The following is a 19,755-nucleotide window of genomic DNA, read 5'->3' on the forward strand; positions in this document are numbered from 1 at the left end:
TCTCTGTAATTTTCAAAAATGGTTTGAAGTCCATAATTCAATGACAAAATTCGAGCATTTTTCTGATGAGGGGATAGTTTAAACATTTTCTTTGAATGGGAGAATGCATTTACTTTACAGGCTTTTAAAATATACTCTTCCTGAAAATATTTAAAATATATTTTTAAATATTTTAAACATTTTAAGAAATATTTTAAAAAATACATTTAAATCATGTTCAGGCTTTAGATTCACTTAATCATGTTACTTATTTGTACCATTAAGAGAGTGAGTAAAAATTCCATGAAAAATTGGGTAAAGAGAGATTAAAGGATTTATGTTACCAAATTTAACCACATCTTTCTGATGATGGCAGGTCTCAGGGGATGCTAAGTACTGGGGCCAGAATCCAAATCTGTCTGACTCTAAAGTCCATGTTCTTTCCTCTGCCTCCTTCACCTCTGGTGAGGTCCCTCTGTGACCCCCTCCCACCCACAAAGTCACCCCATCCCCCACTCTGCACCTTAGCACCGGGACAGACATCTGCATGCTCCTGGAAGAAAGAAAGGCCGATTCTGGATGAATCCCATCAGAACCCTTCCTCTAGAGGGGCTCTTTAAGCTGACAGGGGATGGCTACATAGAAGGATGGTTGGTCAAAACAGAAGACATGAGATATCGTTTTCCTGCGAGACTGCAGTGTGTATCTGTTAGAAAGTATGAAGGACAAATCCATCAAAGCTTGAGAAATAGAAACAGTAGAGAATGTTGTTGGTGCTTGGAAAACAGCCAACCTGGTTCGGGTTTTACCCTAAAAACTAGAGAGGCATAGCCCCGTTTCGGGGTATGTGGTGGCTTTTCATCCATCACGGTAAAGTGTTGTCCAGATACTTTTTCTGCAAACTCCTCATGACATTTTGGCAAAGGACAAAAGCCCCTGTGCTTCAAGGCGACTGACTAACATCTTAAGGTGACATATCTGAGGCACCCAGCCCAGCACCTGGGCTAAGTCTGGTGCTAAATAGACGACCGTTCTTGCCGGAGATACAAGGCCAATGTAATTGAGAGGGAAACCGTTAGTCTAAACTCTGCACAGCTGCCGAGTGTAGTGTCTGTGATGATGTCATGGAATGCTTGGATGGGAGGACCCTGGGGCATCATCTTCGGTCTAACTCCTTTTCTTTTTTCCCTCAGCTTTAGTGAGGTGTAATTGACCAATAGAAAGTGTGACGATTTGACATATGTTATATTGTTAAATGAGCACCACGATTAGACTAACGTATCATTCACATCATCATGATCCATTTGTGTTGAGGGGGTGGTTAAGAACACTTGAGATCTATTTTCTTCGCAAATTTCAAAGATATGGTAACTGTAGTCACCGGGCTATACATCAGATCACCAGCACTTACTCATCTATGACTGAAAGGTTCTGCCCTTCGGCCAACGTGCATCATCACCCCATCCCACTTCCTACCAACATGCCGTTCTACGCTCTGCTTCTACGAGTCTGGAATTTTTTAGATTCCATATGCACATGAAATCATACAGTATTTTTCTGCCTCTGGCTTATTTCACTGAGCTTAATGTCTCCAGGTTCATCCGTGTTGTCGCAAACGGATTTCCTTCTTTTGCATGGCTGAATAATATTCTGTTATACACACACATACACGTGTATCACAACTTCTTCATTCATTCATTGCTGGACAGCAGGTTGTCTCCATATCTTGTGAATAATAATGCTGCAACAATCATGGGAGTCCAGATATTGCTCTGAGAAATTGCTTTCATTTCCTTTGGATATATTCCCAGAGGTGAGATTGCTAGATCGTATGGTAGTCCTAGTTTTAATTTTTTGAGGAACTTTTCTACTGTTTTCCAGAGTGGCTGCACCAATTTACATTCCAAACACTGTACAGGGATCCCCTTTTCTCCAGTAACACTTGTTATCTCTTGTCTTCTTACAACATCATCTTGGTAGGTAGGAGGTGATAGATTCACATTGTGGGTAGATTCACATTTCCTGACAATTAACCCTAACCCTAACCGTTTTCATATACCCATTGGCCATCTGTGTCTTCTTTGGAAAAATGTCTATTCAGGTCCTTTGACCATTTCTCAACTGGGATTTATTCATTTGCCCTTGAGTTTTATGAGTTCCTTATATATTTTGGATATGAACCCCTTATTTGATTTGCCAATAAATTCCCCCATTCTGAGGGTTGTCTTCTCACTTTGCTGCTAACTCACCCTTAACCAACACCAAAATCTGGCCAGAAAGCATAATTCATCAGAAAGTTATTGACATAACTTACAGAGGAAAGAAGCGAATGATAAGAAAATGAACTGTGACAAGGATGTCTAAATAAACAGAGCAGTCCAGTTGGCATCATGTGTTCAGTAGTCATTCGTCTCGTTCTCAGGAGACTGATCTCAAGTCCCTGTAGGACCATCTCTGAGCTCAGAAGGACCCGGCACTAGAAGTCAGACAAAACCAAATTAATTCTGTTCTCCCAGAGCCGCACCTAACAGGGACTCCTATTTCAGAACGTTTTCTGGTAACAAGGTTAAGCCCCGATGGGCTAGAGGGCTCAGTGAATCAGAACACACGCACTGGGACCTGGCAGGCGCTTTACCTGCAGCTGCAGCTCAGGAAGGGCGTGTTCACCGCCCTCAGGACCGCGGCTGGGAAAAGATGCTCGGCAAAGACGCAGTAGCCGCGGCAGAGTTTTTCATCCCTCCTCGGGGCTGTCTGCCCAGCCGCCCCTCCCGCTTCTCCTCCTCTTCGCTCCTGCACGAGAAGCGATCTAGGGTGTCAGGAGATGAGATGACTCATCTGCTATCAGATTGAGTCCTTTGGGTTTGCCCTTTTGGTTGGCTTCAGCCTCCGATATTGGGAACGACCGTGTTATATTTGTGAAGGTTTTCATTTCGTGGAAAAGACACTTGGACTGCAGTGGACTCTGGTGATTTAAAGTCCAGTGTGAGTGGCTGGCTGAGAGCTCTTTGTTTTCCATAATCCTTTGACTGGGACAAGAAATCAGAGTGTGTTCATCATGCTGCCCCGCGGGGGTCCGGGAGCCCTTCGCTTTGCGCTGTGTGTCTGGTGGTGTCTATTTGCACTGTGCTTTAAAGGTAGGTTTTATTTCTGCTTTTTCTCCTATTCGCTTTTTAGCTGCATGTATATACGCTTCTATTTGTGCGCCACTGAGCAGAGATGGGATACTCTATGGATAAATATGGAGAGTGTTTGTACAGGAGTTACTCCTCACACAGCTGTTAATTAACCTATTCATTTTTAATTGGTTGACTTAACATGTAAAATGAGATTGGGGGGAATGGGATGGAGAGGACAAGAAAACTTTGTAAACCATATTTTATTTTATTTTATTTTCCCAATGAAAATATGCAACAGTAACAATGGTACAGTTTTCTGTCTATCTTTGCCACGGATGTATTCAATTTCTTTTTCTGTATTTACATGTTTTTTCAGAACTGTGGTTTATTAGCTGATACTATTCCTCAATCTATGAAGCCTTTCGTTTTGTAGGTAATTGCCTTTGTTTTGGGAAATATGTTATATTCCTGTCCTGGGGTATGTCTCAAGAGGAAGGTCATTCATTTTCAAAGTTAGGACTTAGAAACAGACAGCTGCTGCTCTGTCCATGGTTACAAAGCCACACCTCCACGTGTGGTTGGTTGGCTTTGCAGGGATTTGCTTGTCAAGACTCACGGAGGGTTCATCTGCAATGTCTCAAAAGAAAAGTAAAATCTTAAAGGAGGAAAATAGGGAACAGGAGGATTTTTGTATTACCTGTTTTATGGAGAAATATCTTTATCATTATTAATAAAGATGGCAGACAATGATGGTTTATGTCTAAAATTGTTCTTTCCTGTCTCAACAGACTTATAGAACAAACTTATAGTTGACTAGAGGAAGGGGTAGTTAGGGAGTTTGAGATGGACATGTACACACAGCTGTATTTAAAATCGGTAACCAACAAGGATCTACTGTATAGCACATGGAGCTCTGCTCAATGTTATGTGGCAGCCTGGATGGGAGAGTTGTTTGGGGGAGAATGGGTATGAGTATATGGATGGCTGAGTCCCTTCACTGTTCACCTGAAATTATCACAACATTTTAAATTGGTTATACCCCAAGACAAAATAAAAAGTTCAAGAAAAAAAATTGTTCTTTCCTGCTGAAATCTCAATGTTTTTGTGTTTCCAAATGCATTTGGCAAAGAACAGTTTTTATTTAGCAGAATAACAGCTACCATTTCATTTGGTTTTGCCTAGTAAGTTGTGCAACTCCTTAAATTTTTTTTCTTTCAGGGCATAAATCTCTTTGGGAAATTTATAGCCTAATATTTCAGGTAATTTGACTTCTATGAGGAAGAATAGGAAAAGGGCATTAATGAGATGAATTATGTCAAATAAAGGCAAGTAACCTACATTTAAGGCATTCTTGGGAAAATACAAAGAAATATGATTACATTATTGTCTGAAACTGAATGACTGAAAGAGCTATTGCTTAAGAACTTCGGGGGTTCTTTAAAAAATATTTCCAGCAAAATTTTCCTTAGAAACTTTGCACTCTCACACATCTCCAAGATAATTGAAGTTGAAAGTTGATTTTAAAAAGGAGGAGGGCTTAAGACCTTAATAAACTCGATAGCTATTTGTGCCTGTTTGATGAAGTTTCCCCAGCTACACACCCTTCTGGCTGTAGAAACAAAGGCCAGTCAAATCAGTCCTTTGACAAGAAAGAGCAGGACTTTTCTTTTTTTTTTTTTTTTATTTAATTCATGAATTAATTTTCGGCTGTGCTGGGTCCTCACTGCTGTGTGTGGGCTTGCTGTAACTGTGTGGGCTTCTCAGTGGTTCTCCTGGTGCGGGGCACACACTCTAGGGCACACAGGCTTCAGGAGTTGTGGTGCACAGGCTTAGTTACTCGGCATGCGGGATCTTCCCGGACCAGGGATCGAACCCACGTCCCCTGCATTGGCAGGAAGAGCCTTACTGTTACACTGGACCACCAGGGAAGTTCAGGACTGTAATTACTAGATCAGCGAGACGGTGAGTTCTGTTCAGTGATGGAGCTGCCACCCACTTGGAAGCGCTCTTCCCAGCAACACTTTGTTTATCCTCTCACCAGTCCTGAGACGCAGGCCCTACTCTTGTCATCTCCATGACAAAGGCGAGGAGCCCAGCCAGAGGGCCAGGTAACGTGGTCCTGGGGGATGCTGATGCCCATGCCCGCCTCCTGGGGAGGGAAGGCCCTGGAACCTCCCCGGGGGCACGCTCTCTGCTTCTCTAACTCCTCCCTCTGTTTGGCCCGAAGGCTGTGCAGGCTGCGCATCGGAGGAGAGGCTCTTTCACAAGCTGTTCGCTCATTATAACCAGTTCATCAGGCCCGTGGAGAACGTTTCCGACCCGATCACCGTGTATTTCGAAGTGGCCATCACACAGCTGGCTGATGTGGTAAGCACAAGGGGGTCACCACATACCACGTGGCCTCAAGGGGCTTCAACTCTGAGGGCTCCGAGCAATTCCCAGTCACTGCACGGGGGTAAATAAGGGGATTTAAAGGAATTCTCTGGCAGTCCAGTGGGCAGTACTCCATGCTGGACTCCAAGGGCCCAGGTTTGAACTCAGGTTGGGAAACTAAGATCTCACAAGCCATGTGGCTCAGCCGGAAAAAAAAAAAAGCAAAAACTTGGAAAAAAAAAAAAAATAGGAACAATCAAGAATCTACAAAGTACCGGCCCTTCAAAGCTGGCCCATTGCAAGGGATCCACTCCCCCGAGGATGCTGTCATTATTTCTGTTGAGTTCAGTTCAGTCACTCAGTTATGTCCAACTCTTTGCGACCCCATGGACTGCAGCAGGCCAGGTCTCCGTGTCCATCACCAACTCCCAGAGTTTACTCAAACTCATGTCCATCGAGTCAGTGATGCCATCCAACCATCTCATCCTCTGTCATCCCCTTCTCCTCCCACCTTCAATCTTTCCCAGCATCAGGGTCTTTTCAAATGAGTCAGTTCTTTGCAATGGGTGGCCAGAGTATTGGAGTTTCAGCTTTAGCATCAGTCCTTCCAATGAATATTCAGGGCTGATGTCCTTCAGAATGGACTGGTTGGATCTCCTTGCAGTCCAAGGGACTCTCAAGAGTCTTCTCCAACACCACAGTTCAAAAGCATCAATTCTTCGGCGCTCAGCTTTCTTCACAGTCCAACTCTCACATCCATACATGACCACAGGAAAAACCATAGCCTTGACTAGACGGACCTTTGTCATCAAAGTAATATATTTATTTCTGTTAAGGTAGTGTGTTTCTGGGAATGCTCTCAGAACCAGTTTATGAAGCCAAGAGACAAAGTGGGGCAGTTGAAGGGGGAATACAAAAGGAGTTGACTTCGTCGCGCACCTATTATGTCTACACTTCGAGGCTGCCCTTTGCATCTTGTAGCTGGGGAGAGAGCAGCTCAGGTCAGCCACGCTCCCGATGACACATGATTGCAGAGGGCAGCACTGCAGTTCAGTGAAGCCTGTTTAACCTCAACGCTCATGCCTGTTTTACTCTACAGACGAATTGCTCTAAGTCAAAAGCATCAATTCTTCGGAGAGAAAGAAAGAAAGCCAAGTCTTTATCCTGTGTTACAGAATAAAGAAAAAGTTCACTTTCTTTTATACAGGGTTCCATTGAGTCCTGAGAAGCAGATGGGTGTTTGGAGGTCTTCATTTAAATTAACTGGTACCCTGTTCAAGGGCAGGGAGGACGAGAGTTCTTTGTTTTGAATAATCTTGGCACCTAGGTGCTGGCAGAGGAGGTGTGGGGCCTGGTGCCCCAGTACGGAGCGGGTTCTGGACTCCAAGGCATGGCAGGGGCAGGCTGGCGCGAGGCTTTGGACGTGGACCAAATTCTAGGAATAGGCAGGCTCCTGAGGGGCGTGCGGAGCATCTGTGAGACGGTGGTATACAGACAGATGGCACATGGATGGGGTACGGGGGCAGCCCCAGACAGGGAGGAGCCCTCCTCTGCTCAGCTTTGCTTGGGAGAAACGGTGGTGGCCCCAGGCGCGCCTAGGGGGAAGCCCTCGGATAAGGATGTGAAGTCTTGGGCCCGCCCACCATGTTTCTCCAGCTCATGCTTCCCGGGGGCTGGGCTGACCCTGGCCCTTCCTCTGGCTTCTGGCCCAGGTTGGAAGTGTGTTTACGCTGGTAAACACTGATTTTTAAAAAATGAGCCAAATGGTTTCTCCCACCTAGATGGGACCACTCATTCTTTTTATTTTTTTAAATTAGCATTGAGTCCATTGGTTCCTTTTTAAAAAATAATTTTATGCACTTATTTATTTTTGGCTATGCTAAATAAAGTTATTCATTTGGGCTTCATTGCTGCTCGAGCTTTTCTCTAGTCGCGGCTAGCAGGGGCTACTCCAGTTACGGTGCGAGGGCTTCTCACGGGGGCGGTTTCTCTGCTGCGGAGCGTGGGCTCTGGAGTGAGTCGGCTTCAGCCGCTGTGACTCACGGGCTCTGGAGCACAGACTAGGTAGTTGCGGCTCATGGGCTTAGTTGCTCCACAGCTTGTGCGATCTTCCCTGATCAGGGATCGAACCCGTGTCTCCTGCACTGGCAAGTGGATTCTTTACCACTGAGCCACCAGGGAAGCCCCCACTCATTCCTTTAATAAATGTTACAATGTTGTATTAATTTCTGTTGTACAGCAAAGTGATTCAGTTAGATATATATAATACATAAACATTTTTTAAAAAATATTATTTATCATAGGATATTGTGCTATACAGTAGAACCTGTTGTTTATTCATTCTATATTTAATAAATTACTTCTGCTAGCCCCAACTTCCCACTTTCTCATTTCTAATGTAAGCATGTAGCTGCAAATTTCATTCTCAGAACTGTTTTTATCTGTGTCCCTCATATTTTGATGTATTAGGGTTTTGTCCCCACTCAGTTTTATGTATTTTAAAAGCTTCCCTTTGAGACCTTCTCTTTGACTCATGGGTTATTTAGAAATTTAATTTCCATGGATTTAGAGACTTTCCTGTTGTCTTTTTGTTATTGATTTCTAGTGTGATTCCATTATGGTAAGAAGCACATTATGATTCCAACCTTTTAAAATTTTTGAGGTTTGTTTGATGGCTCATGATAAGGATATGATCTATCTTGGTTAATATTCCATTCATGCTTGAAAAAGGGTGTGTTCTGCTGTTTTTGAGTGGCGTGTCTGTATACATTGATTAGATCCTGTTGTTCAGATTGTCCCTCTTTTTGCTGATTTCTGTCAAGTAATTCTGTTGGCTGCTGGGAATCTCTAACTGTAGCGGGATTTATCTGTTTATTCTTTCAGCTCTACCAGTTTCTGTTTCATATGATTCTGTTTTTGGTGCATACGGTTAGGATCATTATATCCTCTTATAGGATTAAATCTTCTGTCATTACTTAATGTCCCTCTTTGTCTTTAGAATTTTTTTTCCTCTGCGTTACTTTGTCCAATATCACTATCGAAGTCCTTCATGCGGAGCACCGGAAGTCCCTGTGGGCCATATGCATGGTCGCCACTGAGTCATGGTGAGGCCTGGGGGTGACTGTGATGCCATAAAGCTCAGGCATGCAATTACCAACTGCCTTCTAGAAGATTCTAGGCCATCTGCTTCTGTTTCAGCCTCACGCTTGGCCTTAGGGCACCAGAGAGGTCTACACAGAAGGGTGTTTGCTGCTGCATAGAATGACCTTCGCCGCAAAGTTTACTGACTGAAGCATCTTCAGAGTAGGAGTGTTTCTACTGCCCTCCCCCATGGAGCCAGAACAGAGCCCCTGGCCTGTGTTTCTGGTGGCCTGGCATACCTGCAATGACAAACCGGAAGGCTTTCAAAACGTAGCCCACCTGGACTTTCTGATCTCAGCCTCTGAACCTGTTGCTGCTGCTCCAGAATCGAGTCCACTTAAAATTGTAATTCCAATCCTTTAATTCAATCAAGGCGTCAACTCATTTATTTTCCCAAGAGAGAGACACAGGGTGATGGTTCCAAGAATGCAGGGTGGCATTGTGGGGTCTCGGGCCTCCTTCGCCTGCGCTGTCTGATAGCAGTTCCCATGGCCGTTGGTGTGGTCTGACACTGGATGGAGAATGAGACTTTCCCGACCAGGTCCTGATCCGTAAATTTGGCTGACATCTTGGGGATGTCTACCCTCCATGAAACAGGTCCTCACCACCTGGAGCTCTGCCAGGCTGCTGAAGTACAGAGGGGAGAAGGGATACTGGATGCTATTGCCAGCTGATTTTAATCCTCTGAACACAGCATTCTAGCTCATGGCATGCTCTGGTTCTCTAACAGTGTATTAGTGGGCAGGTAGGAAGAGTCTTTGGAAAATGTTTATAACTGTTGCCTCTGAGACCTTTCTGGGTTGCAGAGCTAGTCCGCTCCTGACTGACAGCCGATAGATTTATTGACAAGGCCCCTGTTGGAATCTGCAGGTAACGAGGTGACCCTCCTATGAGCAGGAGGCACTGTCCTTAGACTTGGGTAATTGTAAAGTCATGGACAAGCATAGTCCATTTCTTTGCCTGCTCTGACCAATAGAAAGCCGTTAAGGAAACTCCTTTGAAAACCCTGGGGCTTACCGTGACTTGACACAAACCTCTTTGGAGAAGGAAGCTGATGAGGTCTCCAGAGAGCGTTTTCTGGGGGGTGTGGAGAACTGCAGAGCAGCTCAGCGAACCCCAGTGGGCTGGTGTCCAACGTGGCTACCGCTCCCTGAGCTGTGAGCTGTTCTCTCTGGAAGGTGCTCCTGTGTCTGGGGGAGAAACGTTGGTAGGAGTTGGGAACCCACTGCTGGACTAGTGACCATCAACAGCCTCCTAGCGTTGCTCTGTGAGGTCGCTGAAGGTTCTGGATGTGTCTTCAGTATCTCCTCCACTGGGAGGTGGTAGCTACTTAGGAACACATTATATCTGGGATGTCCGCCTGGAATGCACTTCTTCCAGAGAGCTCCGTGACCCTCTGCCAGTCATTTAGGTACTTACTTAAACCATCTCCTCAGAGAAGCCTTCCTGCTTCACCCTGTCTAAAAGAAATGTGTATGCACGTGTGCACACACACACATATACACACCACTCAATCCCTCTTTATTTTTTCCCATAAGACTTATCACTGTCTTACATTATGTGTGTGTGTGTTAGTTGCTCAGTTGTGTCTGACTGTTTGTGACCCCATGGACTGTAGCCCACCAGGCTCCCCTGTCCGTGGGGATTCTCCAGACAAGAATACTGAGTGGGTTGCCATTGCCTTCTCCAGGGGATCTTTCCAACTCAGGGATCGAACATGGGTCTCTTGCATTGCAGGCAGATTCTTTACCACCTGAGCCACCAGGGAAGCATCTTACATTGTATCATATATCTATTTTTGATTTTCTGTCTCCTCAGCTAATAGCTTAGATACACACGTGTGTGTGTTAGTTGCTTAGTCGTGTCCGACTCTTTGCATGGACCGTAGCCCACCAGGTTCCTCTGTCCATGGGATTTCCCAGGCAAGAATACTGGAGTGGGTTGCCATTCCCTTCTCCATTAGACACACATAGGTAGGGGTATTTTCCAATCCTGGTTATTTCTGTAACCCCAGCATTTATAGAGCACATAGTAGGTACTCAATAAATATTTGTTAATGAATGAGTGAAGCAGTCAGCAATGGCTTGAGCGGGAGTGAGAGATGTGTTGTGGGGAGTGGCAGGATCCAGCTGAAAGGCTCCATGGTGAGCTGAGCTGACACCTTGAGGGGTGGCTGGACTCAGGACTGAGAGCCTAGAGGGTGCTGGGGCACAGCTGGGGAAAAAGATCACAAAAACAATGATGCCCTCCACCATCTGCTGGATGGCCCCTCCCTCCTCCCACTCTCCATTCTCTCCCTTCTTTTCTTTCATGAGATCAGAAGGCTTTGTGGGCTGCAGAGGTCAGAAAGCCTTCACAGAAAAAGTGAAGCTTCAATCAGATTTGAAAGACAGTAGTAAAGCCACATTTCCTTTCGAAGTCAACAGGGTGGGGACCAGTGTGGAAATATTGTATTTTTGGTTGATTTTTATAAGTTGCCTTTTCAGTCTTCTTTGTTTTCTTCCATTAGCATGAACTCAGCTCAGCTCTTTCTAGTTGTGATTTTTGCTCTAAGATTCACTTCTCTTAGCAGGTACATTTGAGGCTAAAAAAAACATTGTTTCCTCTTCCCAGGATGAAGTAAACCAGATCATGGAAACCAACCTGTGGCTACGTCACGTATGTGTCTATGTCACTCTTCTCTGGGAACTATGTCACTGACGTGTCAGTTTAATAATGTCCAGTGGATAAAACCCACTAGCACTCCCTCTTTCCATCTCTAGTTTATGACAGAGAATAAAATATTATCTATCTCCAAAGCCCAAACTTCAATCTGGTAACAGCTGCCTGGCTGCAAGCTTTAGGTGCAGAACCTAGGGATAAAGTTCTCACTGACTCCAGCCTTTGAAGGTCTCCTATTTTTGTTTGTATTTTGAGCTCCAGAGCCAGATGCTTACCCACTCTTTGATTCTGCTGTGGCTTAGACTCCCACTATTTGGTTTAATCAGTCATGCCATCTTATTCTTCCTTTTGCTCTTAATCTTTTATGCAGATTTTGTAATAAACCTACCATCCTACTATCTTTTTATTATTAGAGATGGATTGCTACTAGAGATTGAACATAGTCTATGGAATGTGGAAACTGAGTCTATAAACTTGACCAGCTAATCAATAATCAATAGATGCATATCTAATATCTAGTGGATATTTTTGCCCCAATCAGCTCAACCACCTTGTTCCTCTTGAGTTTAATCTCCCAGCTTTTGGTAGAAACCAAAGTAAAGTGAAAGTCGCTCAGTCATGTCCAACTCTTTGGGACTCCATGGACTATACAGTCCATGGAATTCTCCAGGCCAGAATACTGGAGTGGGCAGCCTTTCCCTTCTCCAGGGGATCTTCCCAACTCAGGGATCAAACCCAGGTCTCCCACATTGCAAGTGGATTCTTTACCAACTGAGCCACCAGGAAAGCCCAGGAATACTGGAGTGGGTAGCCTATCCCTTCTCCCAGCAGATCTTCCCAACTCAGGAATCAAACCAGGGTCTCCTGCAATTCCACATTCCAAGGACCATGTTTAATCTCTAGTAACAATCCACTTCTAATAGTAAAAAATAGTATGGTGATAGGTTTATTGCAAAATCTGCATAAAAAATTAAGAGCAAAAGGAAGAATAAGATGGCATGACTGATTAAACCATGTACTCTTCAAATAAAAACCTTTTCAAAAAACTGTTGAACCAATATGCCGCTGCTGCTGCTGCCTAGTCGCTTCAGTTGTGTCCGACCCTGTGTGACCCCATAGATGGCAGCCCACCAGGCTCCCCCATCCCTGGGATTCTCCAGGCAAGAACACTGGAGTGGCTTGCCATGTCCTTGTCCAATGCATGAAAGTGAAAAGTGAAAGTGAAGTCGCTCAGTCCTGTCTGACTCTTCTCGACCCCATGAACTGCAGCCTACCAGGCTCCTCCGTCCATGGGATTTTCCAGGCAAGAGTACTGGAGTGGGCTGCCATTGCCTTCTCTGGTTGAACCAACATAGGATTAACATATTAGAAGTAAGTGAAGAATTTTTTAAACTGACTCCTATTTCCTGCAGATCTGGAATGATTATAAACTGCGTTGGGACCCCATGGAATATGACGGCATTGAGACTCTCCGTGTTCCTGCCGAGATGATCTGGAAGCCCGACATCGTTCTCTACAACAAGTATGTGCACCCAACAGCCAGCCTTTTTCCAAAGCTGCCTTTGGCGCAGGCAGACCCGAAGCACGGGGGAGTCACTAACGGTGTCTGATTTACTTTGCAGTGCGGTCGGCGACTTCCAAGTCAAAGGCAAGACAAAAGCTCTTCTTAAATACGATGGCATGATAACCTGGACTCCACCAGCGATTTTTAAGAGTTCCTGTCCAATGGACATCACTTTTTTCCCTTTTGACCATCAAAATTGTTCCCTGAAATTTGGTTCCTGGACTTACGACAAAGCTGAAATTGACCTTCTAATCATTGGCTCTAAAGTGGACATGAATGAGTTTTGGGAGAACAGTGAGTGGGAAATTGTCGACGCTTCTGGCTACAAGCATGACATAAAGTACAACTGTTGTGAAGAGATATACACAGACATCACCTACTCTTTCTACCTTAGGAGGCTCCCGATGTTTTACACCATTAATCTGATCATCCCCTGCCTCTTTATCTCATTCCTCACTGTGTTGGTCTTCTACCTCCCTTCTGACTGTGGTGAAAAGGTGACGCTTTGCATTTCAGTGCTGCTTTCTCTGACTGTGTTTTTGCTGGTGATCACAGAAACCATCCCGTCCACGTCTCTCGTGATCCCCCTGGTGGGCGAATACCTGCTATTTACCATGATCTTCGTCACCCTGTCCATCGTGGTGACGGTGTTTGTGCTGAACATCCACTATCGCACCCCGACCACTCACAGCATGCCCACGTGGGTGAAGGCAGTCTTCCTCCGGCTGTTACCCCAGATGCTGATGATGAAGAGGCCTCTGGACAAGATGAAGGAGACAGGAGCTCATAGAAACCCCAAAGGAGTCTCCAGTAGGCCTGCCAAAGTCAAGTTTGAGCATCACAAAGAGCCCAGACTTCTTCAAGAATGCTGCCACTGTCATAGATCCGGTGAGCCTGCCACCAGCAAGAGACGATTAAGTCATCAGCCTTTACAGTGGATGGCTGAAAATTCGGAGCTCTCGCCTGAAGTCGAAGACGTAATCGATAGTGTTCATTTCATAGCGGAAAACATGAAGACCCAAAATGAAACAAAGGAGGTAAATGCATGAGTCTTCTAGCCTGTCCGCCCACGGCAGTCCTAGGGGCCCTGCGTAGAACCCTAGTCAGAACTCCAGGTGAGTTCTGTTTGCAAGACAGTCAGAGAGTGGGTGCCCTGAGATCCACCTCTGTGATGCTGCAGTTATGGGTGAACTGCCCCGGTGAAGGGATGGAGTAAGGGGTAGCCTCAGAGCAAATCTTTGCCTCCAGAAATGTCAACTCAAGTGAAATCTGGTTAAAATAAACACTCAGGGCAATCTTGGTTTAGTTAGACTGAGAGCCCCTGCTTAAGGAAGGCTGGGAGAGGGAGGAGCCAGCCGAGGGACAGGACGGAATGCTGCAGCTCGGATCGCACTCAGTAGACCTGACAGGGATGCAGGTGCTGGTGGAATGAGCTTCGGGGATATTTTTAGCATCAACTCAGTCGGCTCCTGCTGCCCAGGGCCTAACTATAGCAGGACAGACCTCCCCATCCTCCAGAGAGAGAGCTCAAGAAATGTATGCCAACTTTCCATCCCATCGCGATGACTAGCTAAGCGCCTCTGAAAACTCATGCCAGGGGTCTGGGTCTGACCTGATGGCAGCTGCCAGCATCCATATCTCCTGATGAAAGGACATCGAAGACCTGAAGTCTGCCCATTGGTGCCAGGGAGGACCGTGAGTGCGTGTCACACAGGTGGGGGGGGGGTTGGTATCAGCAGCAGGTGAGCCTGGGACTCCCTTCTGTGAGGACACCTTCATCAAACCTAGGGGACAGTTGCTCTGACTTCAGCACCACCAGGTAGGGCCCTTGGAGCTTGGGAACAGGAAGGGCAGGAGAGGTATAAGGAACTCTCCACTCTAGTGTGATGCCAGGGTCTAGAGGGCTGCTGGCTCCTGATGGGGGATCATCATCCTGCAGAGCTTATCCCCCACCCTCCGCTGCCTCAAACCCAGTTCCTGGACTTGCCACAGGGTCAGGGATTGCATGGTGCTCATGAAAAGAGTGGGTGAAAAATGTCCCCGCTCCATCAGTTAACAATGGACGCTGTAGCCGTCAAGCCATCAGTCACTGCCGCCACCCCCAGCTGTGCACCCTGAGGGGCCTCAGGATGGAGAAAGTGGGATGCTGGCCCTAGACAGATAAGGTGCACATCCAAGGAATGATTTCCATAAGCCCAGACTCTTGCCTCTTCCCACCTATAGAAAAGCAGTAAATTCATTAACTTGAGATGTCTGGTTTTCTTTGATTAACAGTAATCTTTTTAAAAACTTAAAAAACAATTGAAGGATAGTTGATTTACAAGGTTGTGCTAGTTTCTGCTGTACAGCAAAGTGACTCAGTTATACATATATATATACATTCTTTTTAAGTATTCTTTTCCATTATGGTTTATCCCAGGAGATTGTGTAGGGAGAAGCCAGGATATATAGGAGGTTTTGCAACAAAAACCAGGCAGTTGAAACACTGTGGCAGTCAAATGCAACAGAATGTTCTGCAACGTCATCTTCTGATATTCTGACTACCTGGTCTTTGTTGCAAAATCTTATTATCCTGGCTCCTCCCTTACCTCTTCAGGGCAGTCCCTCAGAGTAATCTCAGAGGCTGCCTCCCAGGCTTGAAGTCCTCAGAAAATCCACGAATAGAACATAACTCTCGAGCTGGGGTGGGGGCGGGGGAGGGAGGCTCAAGAGGGAGAGCCTTACATTTATATAATTATGACTGATTCGAGTTGCTGGACAACAGAAACCAACACAATATTGTAAAGCAATTTTCCTCCAATTAAAAATAAATTAATCCTCAACTTTCAGGTTGTGCTTTTTTCTCAGTTAGTGCAAGAATGGAGCAATCTGAGCAGCTCTTTCAGGGCTGCTACTTGCAGCCAGGCTGGAGAAGGGAATGACAACCCACTCCAGTATTCTTGCCTGGAAAATCCCACAGACAGAGGAGGCTGGCAGGCTACGGTCCACGGGGTTGCAAAGAGTCAGACTTGACTGAGCGACCTACACACACACACACACACACACACACACACACTTGCAGTCAGGAGAAGCCCTGTGTGCCCTGCGGGAGCCTGCTGACTCTGCAGCCCTCTGCCCCAGGACTGATGGCGCACACGCACCCTCCGTCTGCAAACGATTGTTCTCTGTGCACACTACGGAGGAGACATGGGTTAACAAGAATCGTAGGGATATTTGCTTTAAAAATTGTCAGTGAATCTTCTGTGCAAAGGAGGCAGCTTTTATTTGAAACAGAGCTTATCTCCCATGGTTTTCAGTTTTTACAGATGCTTGACATTTTGTCTTTCAGGTAGAGGACGACTGGAAATACGTGGCCATGGTGGTGGACAGGGTGTTCCTGTGGGTGTTTATAATCGTCTGTGTGTTTGGAACTGCAGGGCTGTTTCTCCAGCCGCTCCTGGGGAACACAGGGCATTCGTAAGGATGGATTTTCCCTTCATCTTCAGACATGTACAGACACTGTGTTTATTCTCCCATCACCAGGAAATGGATAGAAAACTTCCCACCAGGTCCCCATCTAGATAGAAAAAGAGGGCCTTACTGCCAATGGCAAGCCTGGATGGCCCTCCCTCGGGGGTGCAGAGAGGTGCTTTAAGACCCCAGGGTCTGGGACCTGATACCGGAGCCCAGAGTTGGCAACCCCCGCAGGCTTTTCTTGTCTGTACAGGTTTGGCTTCCGGGGACATGATCGACCCACAGTCCAGTGAGACATGGAATCAAAGCTGAGCCACGCTAAGAGGTGTTCTTCTGCTTCTCCGGTTTATATACTTCTCCGTATAACGGACACCTGCCAGACATGCAACCCTGCACCTTGGACTTGCTGACACCGGCAGCAGCCGTGACCTTGTGTGCGCTTGCTTTCTCATGCTTGTCTCTGTGACGTGGAGCCCACACTGCGGCATTATTTGACACAGTAATTGGTCAAAAGGAAAAGCAGGCAGTCGGTCTACCCTTTGGAAAAAATCGTATTGAAGTATAGTTGATTTTTAATGTTGTGTGAGTTTCTGCTACACAGCAAAGTGACTCAGTTATACACACACACACGTATCTGTTCTTTTGCAGATTCTTTTCTACTATGGTTTATCGTAGGATATGAATATAGTTCCCTGTGATCTACAGTAGGACCTTGTTTACGCATTCTATATATACTCCATTTAGTAATCCCAAACTCCCAGTCCTTCCCTCCCCCCCACCATTCCCCTGGATGTAATTAGACTCACCTGGCAAGAGACTTCAGAAGTGACCAGCACTGTGGGAGGCATGCCATGGACTCAGAAATAGGCTCTGTCCACACACTTAGAGCTTTTTAGGAAAAGTCGTAAACACGGAGATCTCCAGGGCCAGGGGTCACGTGGGGAATGTAACCAGAGCACTGCAGAGCATGGTGAGCTCTGGCTGGCAGACCTGGGGCAACCTTTGCCATGGGTCCAAATGGTATCTCTCCTTCTTGGCCGTTTCCACTTGTTCTGCGTAGCTGAGACTGAAAATAAAAGTGTTTCTTCTTGAAGGAATGGTGATCTTGTATCTTTCGGAGTATTTCCTGTTTCCGAGGTGGAGAACCTTGGATATTCTGTTTTATTCTACTCTCACTTATTATTTTATTTTTTGTCTACACTTATCATAACAATTTTAAAGATGCATTTTAAAGTAGAAAAAAAAAAAACTACCCTGACACAGGAACTAATTTCATTTTGCCTTTTCCACTGGAGTCCCTGTCTAAAGGCACACATAATTGGACACCTCAGGTTTACCTTTCGGTTTTATATTTTGCTATTTTCTCAACATCATGTCAGCAGCCTTTCTCCATGATGGTGTGCAGTCTTGAAGTATAATTTTTGTGATTGCATAACCTCTGTTGTGTTGATATACTACAGCTTCTATTTCTGATATCCACCAGGGTTCTTGACCTTCTCTTAATCAATGGAAATCTTTGTGTTCTGTTGCTGGAGGAGACGTTTGTCCAGGTGCAGGCCCTGCCACATGCTAATTCTTCTGTGTCTACCTCATCCCGGGGCTTAAGGCCTGCTCTGGTACCCGAAGCACAGGTTATTCTGTTTGAAAGTCTTTTAACGCATCATGTCATGTGAGTAGAGTGCCTCTGTTTCTCTGTCTTCACAGAGAGAGTTACTTGTTTTTTGATACATTTTTTTAAACTATGAAGCCAAATCACTATTTCCTGTCATTGTTTAAAGTTTTAATTGTGGTGAATACACATAACAAAGGGCACCTTCTAAACCATTCTTAAGTGTACAGTTCAGCGGAATTAACCAACATTAATTAACATTCCCACTGATGTGCAACCTTTCCCACCATCCATCCCCGAAATGCTTCATCTTGCAAAACTAAACTCTTGCAAACTCTTGCAAAACTGCACCCATGAAGCAATACATTTTGAATTTTTTTTTGAGGAGCCACCATGCTCTTTTCCATACCAGCTGCACCATTTTACATTCTCACCACCAGTGCACAGGGGCTCTATTTTCTCTACACCTTTATCAACATGTGTTATTATTATTTTTTAATAATAGCTTTTCTTTAATAACAGCCACCTAATGGGTATAAGGTAGTGTCTTGTGGTTTTGGTTTGCTTTTCCCTGATGATTCGTGATGGTAAGCATCTTTTTTATATACTCACTGGCCATTTGTCTATCTTGTCTGGAGAAATGTGTATTTAAGTCCTTTGTCCCTTTTAAGATCGGATTAGTTGCCTTTTTGTGGTTGTTGAGTTGTAGGACTTTTTAAAATACATACTATATATTAACCCCTTGTCATATATAAAAATAAGACTTTAAGAACTGCATAACAGGAAGATGGGGGTGCTCTGTGATCCTTGGGGGGCACTTGGGGGATCTTGTAACAAGCAAACAAACTAGCAACATACATTTAAAAATATGAAAAAAGCACTTGAACAAAAGAGGGACCACAGCATGGAGGTGTCTTTGTGTATCTGACTGAAAGAATCAATGCTTTAGATGGCACGGAGCTCATAGATTATTTAGTGTGACTCTCTTTAGCTCAAGAGGCAGAGTGGCTTGCCTGTGATCACGTAGCTAACAAATTCAACCCTTGAACTCACACCTCCCGACGCTTAAAACGTCTCCCTGACCCTGGATAGTTTAGTCTCTTTCATGAGACGGGAATAGAAAAAGACAGGAAATCAACTGATTTGTCCTGTCTCCTCCCCTCCCCATCCCCAGGCCCTCCCAAAGGCCAGGGAAAAGCTCTTCTCACTGTCAGTGATAGTTACTCAGTCGTGCCCGACTCTTTGCAACCCCGTGGACTGTAGCCAACCAGGCTCCTCCGTCCACAGGATTCTCCAGGCAAGAATACTGGAGTGGCTTGCCATTTCCTTTTCCAGGGCATCTTCCCAAGCCAGGGATCGAACACGGCTCTCCCACACTGCAGGCAGACTCTTTACCCATTAAGCCGCCAGGGAAGCCCTGTCAGTAATCAGAAAGAAGAAAGCTTTGAATGCAAACCAGGTAGCAGAAGGAAGCAGCAAATACTCTTAGTTTAGGGAGGTCAGGACTGTTGGGGTCCAAGCTTTCTGTAGCAGGGGCTAGGGACACAAATAACCTGTGGGCAGCATGTTCGTCTTCAGAGTGAGATCAGTCAGTGCTGAGTGGAATAGCAGACATTGTTGGGATTTCAAGTCCCTGGTCCGAGTGAAGCATCCTGAGGGTTTTTCCCCTAACCGCCCCGTGTGTTCATGTTTCCCTCAGCTGAGGAGCAGAGACAGCGGGCAAAGGAGAAAAGCCTGGCCATCAGCAGATGCTGAAGCGTGTAGAGAGGCTGACCACGAGGGGCCCTCTGTGCAAGGTCTGCTCGCTGCCACCAGAGGCTGATTTGCCCGGGCTGGGCTCCGCGTCCTTCTCGTCACGC

General features: G+C 45.6%; 1 protein-coding gene across 2 annotated transcripts; it reads left to right on the forward strand.

Moving 5' to 3' along the window:
• Positions 1–2,582: 2,582 nt before the first annotated feature.
• Positions 2,583–16,680, forward strand: CHRNA6 (cholinergic receptor nicotinic alpha 6 subunit). Of its 2 annotated transcripts, XM_006075717.4 has the most exons (7): positions 2,583–3,113; positions 5,323–5,462; positions 11,223–11,267; positions 12,683–12,792; positions 12,893–13,871; positions 16,163–16,290; positions 16,541–16,680. In XM_006075717.4, exons 1-7 carry the CDS (start codon positions 3,035–3,037, stop codon positions 16,578–16,580), a joined length of 1,521 nt encoding a protein of 506 aa, XP_006075779.1. In that variant the 5' UTR covers positions 2,583–3,034; the 3' UTR covers positions 16,581–16,680. The 2 variants fall into 2 exon arrangements, with proteins under 2 accessions (XP_006075779.1, XP_025132645.1); XM_025276860.2 differs by lacking the exon at positions 16,541–16,680 and having other exon boundaries at positions 16,163–16,337.
• The last annotated feature ends 3,075 nt before the right edge of the window (positions 16,681–19,755 follow it).

The sequence above is a fragment of the Bubalus bubalis genome, chromosome 1 (assembly GCF_019923935.1).
Source record: "Bubalus bubalis isolate 160015118507 breed Murrah chromosome 1, NDDB_SH_1, whole genome shotgun sequence".
Classification (NCBI taxonomy): domain Eukaryota; kingdom Metazoa; phylum Chordata; class Mammalia; order Artiodactyla; family Bovidae; genus Bubalus; species Bubalus bubalis.